At 39.1% G+C, this 6,000-nt stretch overlaps 1 protein-coding gene across 1 annotated transcript; it reads right to left on the minus strand.

Moving 5' to 3' along the window:
• Window positions 1–475: 475 nt before the first annotated feature.
• On the minus strand, window positions 476–2,105 carry LOC145803724 (protein FAR1-RELATED SEQUENCE 12-like). Its single transcript, XM_082897058.1, has 3 exons — window positions 1,490–2,105; window positions 735–1,390; window positions 476–577 (listed from the first exon to the last, which is right to left on the minus strand). Exons 1-3 carry the CDS (start codon window positions 1,959–1,961, stop codon window positions 476–478), a joined length of 1,230 nt encoding a protein of 409 aa, XP_082753184.1. The 5' UTR covers window positions 1,962–2,105.
• Window positions 2,106–6,000: the final 3,895 nt, after the last annotated feature.

The raw sequence follows: 6,000 nt of genomic DNA on the forward strand, positions 1-6,000 counted from the left end.
AGTTTTCTCGCTATGAAATATGAACTGCATTTCCATATTATACTGTTTCAATAAGAAATTTTCAACAACCTTCTCTGCATTCCATAAAAATAAAAAACAAAACAAGACTGTTACAAAACAACTTCAATAAGTAAAAAATACATCAATAAACAAAAAACAATTCAACCAACTTTATCATTACTTCCATAATACCAAGTATCACATTTTTTATTATCATAATTCCTCAAATTCAAATACAAATCCAAAAGAATAGATTGTGGCCTCAAATAGCAGCCTTGCACGTCTTCTTATTGTGATTCCCATATTTCAAGCACCTCCCACACTTGATTTGCTTCACATTCTCCTCAAATAGCAGCCTTGCACGTCTTCTTATTGTGATTCCCATATTTCAAGCACCTCCCACACTTGATTTGCTTCACATTCTCACCCCTAGAAGGTATCCTCTTCTTCTTGTTCCGCCCGGGCAGCTTCTTTGTTATAGGAGGTTTGATAACCGAACTACTGGCACCATCAAAGTCAAATCTCTCACTTGAAGGCACTGGATAAACAGATTCCTTGTATGACTCTCTAAAACAATCTACATGAAAAAAAGGATCAATGAAACCATACACATCTCTACCACTACTACGCAAAGCATGCACAGCATGACAACAAGGAAAACCATTCAATTGCCATTCATGGCAAGAACAAGTCTGTCTACCAATATCAACATAAAGAGAAATAGAAGAATGAACCTCAAGCACAGTATCACTAGCAACAATCACATCCCAAGACTTAGCTAGCTCCAAAGAGTCCACCAACTTCTTTTCCATAACTGGACACAATTTCGTTATCCATCTTCTAGATTCAGCTCTTCTATCCGACAATTGAGTCATGATTTGAACCCTAATCATATCAACCATACAAGTAATAGGCAACTCACGGGCCCCACCAATCCAATTATTGTAAGACTCGGCAGCATTAGATGACATCTCACCATATCGTTTCCCTCTAAAAAATGCATTGGCCCACTTATCATTTTGCAAACCATCCAACATACTATCAACTCTACCATTCCCAGCAATACGCCTCAATTTCTCCATATAATGTTGGAAAGAAGCAACCGTTGGCGCATAAGCACATTTAACTAATATTTTCATCAAACACAGCTTATAGTTAGTACGAAGTCCCACTAATTTGTCAATCAAATTTCTCTTCAAATGATTCAAGCAATAAGCATGATGTGCATTGGGGAAAACCACTGAAAGAGCATCTAGCAATCCATGTTGACGGTCCGACACAAAAGTCAATCTCCGGCCTGAACCAACAGCCTTCAACAACTGACTTAAGAACCACATCCAATTATCTTGATTTTCAGCGTCAACAATCGCAAAAGCCAAAGGAAACAAACCTGCAAACAAAACCACATGAAACTGCAAAAATTAGCAGACTCACAATACAATAACACACTAACAAACTAAACCAATACTAACTGCAAATAAATACATACCTTGATTACCATCCTTTGATGTTGCTGCAAGCAAATGCCCCTTGTAACGCCCCTTCAAAAATGTACCATCAACAAACAACAACGGACGACAAAATTGAAAGCCATACAAACATCCATGAAATGCCACAAACAACCTCCGAAAACACCCACTACTTTCATCCACATCTAATTCAAACACACTTCCCGGATTCGTTCTCATAGCCGTCTCAAGGTACCATCGAAGCTGGTCAAAAGAAGTTGCAAAATCACCAAACAACCCACCTCTTGCCTTATCAACTCCTAACCATGCAACCCGATAAGAAACATCTATACCATATTGCTTCTTCAACTTTTTCTTAACTTCAATAGGACGAGTCAACGGATTATCACTAATATCATTTTGCACAATATCAGACACAAGTCTAGAACGAACCATTTTGCTACAAGATCTACGAGCAACAACCCCACAAGTATGCACATTATCCAACTTCATTATAAAAAAAAACACCAGAATCCATCAACACCCTTCCATGCACAAACCATTTACAACCCGTAGACGACTTCATCATACATTCAGCGGTTACTCTTGTTGCATCGTTCTTCAAATAATTCACTGCAAAACCACACTGAACTGCATACTTAGCCAATGCAATGCGGAACCCCAGCACTCCACCTTCAAATTCTTGACCAACACTATGTATAATCCCCTTCCAACTAGCAGACAACAAAACTCTTTCTGGTTCTGGATAAAAACTACGCAACAAACCACCAACATCATCACAATCATTCACAAAAGAACTCTCACAAGTTACAGAATCAATCCTACAAGAATTATCATCATCAACCTCCACAACTCTCTTACCCCCCACAATAACATCAACAACATGACAACCACTACCACCTACCATTGACAGCATATTCCCCAAATCATCATCACATTCAACAATACAATTAGAATATCCAGGAACAGAGAAAAACAAACAAAAGTTACCAACACTCAACTCCTTGAACTTCGCACATATTTTCTCAACAACTTCATCATAACTACATCCGTCACTAATCTTAATAGCAGCACAACAATTACTGTATTTGCACATTAACATGAAACACCGCTCCATACTACAAAATCACAAACCAGCAAACAATTGTTCACAGATTCCAAACTGCAAAATTATACAGTTACAACATATCAATACCAATAGTGCACAATTTACAATTCCAAACTGCAAAATTATACACTTACAACATATCAGTATCAAAACACCAGAATTCACAATTCCAAAATACAACTTCAAAACACATTACACTATACGACAAACAAAATCAACAAAATCAAAATCAAACAAACAAAATTCGCCAAACACAAACCACATATCACGCAAATTTGCTTATCTATATATACATACATATATATCGACAAATACAAACCACATACACACACAGACATATATATATATATATATATATGTATATCTATGTATCGACAGATACATACATACACATACATATATCTATCACCAGAGAGAGAGAGAGAGAGTGAGAGAGAGAGAGAGAGACAACGTACGCAGATATCGCCTGTACACAGAGATTCAAATCGCACAACCAGATCCACCTCACAGCACAATGAGATCGACCACACAGCACAATGAGATCGCCACAACGAAGAGAAATCGAGATCGCGGAGACGAAGATTTGATTTCCCTTTTTTAAACGGAGCAAAAATTTGATTTTTCACGTACATGTAGATCTCAAAACAAAGGGTAATACAGTCATTTAAAAATACGAAAATAAAAAACGGGACCTCTGAGTATAAAACTTAAAAAACTGTGGACCTATTGATCTATTAAAAATAAATTGGGATTAGAAGGGAAATAGATCCCCTACATAGGACTACATGGTAATTTTCCCATAAAAAAATTAGTCCAATTGAAAAAACAAACAAAGGGCCCAAATTTACTCAAGCAAACTTGAGTGGCCACTAGCAAATATTTTTTTTTTTGGGCGTATATACAAGGGGCCCAAATTTATAAGCTCGCCTAGGGCCCCTGAATTTTCAGGGTCGGCCCTGATCCTAATCCCTCTCAATATTAAAAATTCACCAATTTTGTCAGATTGAATGTTGGCCTGATTACTAGTCCATAGACTAACAATCTCAATCCTATGCTATAATCCAAGTAATCAAACATGCCCAAAGTATATTATACAACAGAGAGCAAGCATGGCGCCACCACCTACTGGAGCCCAATCCTTGTTCATAATCATATACAATCAGAAAGAAATTTTGGTAGAATGCATAACCAATAGTGTTATATACATTCATATCAATAATGCTATCTAATTGTGTTATATACACTCATATCAACAGTGCTATCTCCATACATTCTCATGGTCATTACACATTTTCTACATTCGGAGCGAATGTATAGAAGATGAAAACGCCACGCAAAATAATCAAATAAAAAATGCACGGTGAGCGACAAATAATAATATTCGAACCCACACCAAAAAAAAGTACAAAAAAAACAAATAGTTAATCTGTTACAAAAAGGAACACAAAAAAATAAATATATAGATCAAAATCTGTAATTATCAGAGCATACAAATAGAACAAAACCGATCAAACCATTAATCTCTAGGAAAACAAGAAGAGAAAAACGCATAGAAATAAAAATAAATATTTAATCACTCGATCAACATGTATGAAATCAACATATACACAGCAGATAACAGATATATATATATATATATAGATAAAATTCGGATGAGATTCTCACGTCATAATGGTTGTGCGGGGCTGATTTCCACACTATGAAGAAGGGTTGAACTTCGTGGATGAACAGCAAGCTTTGGGAATTGAAGATCTGCACGGAATAACAAACGGTGAGGCTGCCCGACCGGGGTTTGGTCGGAAACCCCTCCGATGGTAAAGTCAGCAACTCAGGGAGAGGAAGAAGAGAGAATGCAGAGAGTGTATATGTGTTAAATGTGTGGATTTTCGGATGCCTTGAGAGTGAATAGTGTTCACCTTTTATAGGAGAAGGTTGTTTGTCGTTCAAGTCCTTCTCTCTCCGTCATCTGTCCAATGTGTCTTATTCGTGGTCGTCTCCTATTGGAGGAGGACGACCACTCCGCCTGACACTCGGGTGTAGGTCTATTTTGTTTGTCTCATTAGCGGACATCTCTCATTGGAGGAGGACGACCACTCCGCCTGCCATTCAAATGCGGGTCTGTCATATATGCACCTTGTCCCTCTGCACCTCCATGTCTCCACGTTCTGTTCATACAGAGGGAGAGGAGCAGAGTTGTTTGTCTCTAGTGGACCCAAGAAAGATCTTCAGTGAATTGGCCTTCTCTAAGTTGGTCTGCTCTAGAACGGTTGTCCAACCAGGAGGTCCAACATGTTGCTCAACCCACTTCGGAGTGGTTCTGTCCATCCAGAAGGTCCAATATGTTGCTCAACCCACTTCGGAGTGGTTCTGTCCATCCAGAAGGTCCACCATGTTGCTCGGCCCACTTTGGAGTGACGCTCGTACATTGGGCCGAACTCCTATGATTGTCTTACTTCGGAGCAAGTGTTGGCCATAGGGCCGAGGTCCGACCTAGCTCCACCTTGGAGTGAGTATCGCATTGGGCCTAACACCAAGACTTGATTAATTTTTACCCACTTCATTTGCCCCCTGGCTTGCGCTTACGTTTGGCGAAGCGGAAGCCAATTCTGTCACAAGCTTCGAAGTTTGGGCGATCATAACTTAATTTGAGCTCTGTGAGTTAGATTCAAAATTATTGTTCGGTCCAGCGTTTGCGTCTGCCCAATATTTCGTAGCTCATTTGTGCCCCCAAACTAAATGTGTCTCTTCACTAGCCTCGTAATTGTCTAGCTTGGTGTCTTTTTTCAGTCGGCTGAGCGTCGTTGCTTGACTTGAAAAAATATATATACAGAATAGTATATATATATATATTTTTGCAGTGTTCGTCGATTCGGCCGAGCAACACAGCGACGCTTCAAAGCAGGCCAAGTGTGCTTTATCACAGCTTTGTTCTAATTTGAAAGACATTCGTTATCTTTTTGCTCGGTCCTACTTGTAAGAGATAAATTGGTGTTGGTCTCAATGCTTGGTCGACCAAGTCCTGCCCCTCCACTCTGTTCGGTCTCGAAGCATAGCTTGCTAACATTGCTTGGTCATGCGGATCATGCACCATTTTCTTGTTTGGACATGATTAACACGTCTATTTGTTCAACTCGTTTCTTCATATATTAGTCGGTCATTTTACCTTCAGCTTAAGGATTGTCCGTCACTTAGTTAGTCGGCCGTAGCAGCTTGTTTGCATAATTTTTGTTTTTCAACACCAAGTTGCTTGGTCGGCCCTAGCAGCTTTGGCGTTGCGAGTTTGCATTTTTTAATTCGGTTTCTCTACCACCAAGCTACTGTCAACGTTAGCACCTCTTATCTTGAGAGTTGTCTAACACATAATCGTTATAGTCTTGGTAGCGACTTCAATAATATTGACTCTCGCCAGGCACTGCACTCCTT

The sequence above is a fragment of the Camellia sinensis genome, chromosome 12 (assembly GCF_055761805.1).
Source record: "Camellia sinensis isolate YWXY chromosome 12, ASM5576180v1, whole genome shotgun sequence".
Classification (NCBI taxonomy): domain Eukaryota; kingdom Viridiplantae; phylum Streptophyta; class Magnoliopsida; order Ericales; family Theaceae; genus Camellia; species Camellia sinensis.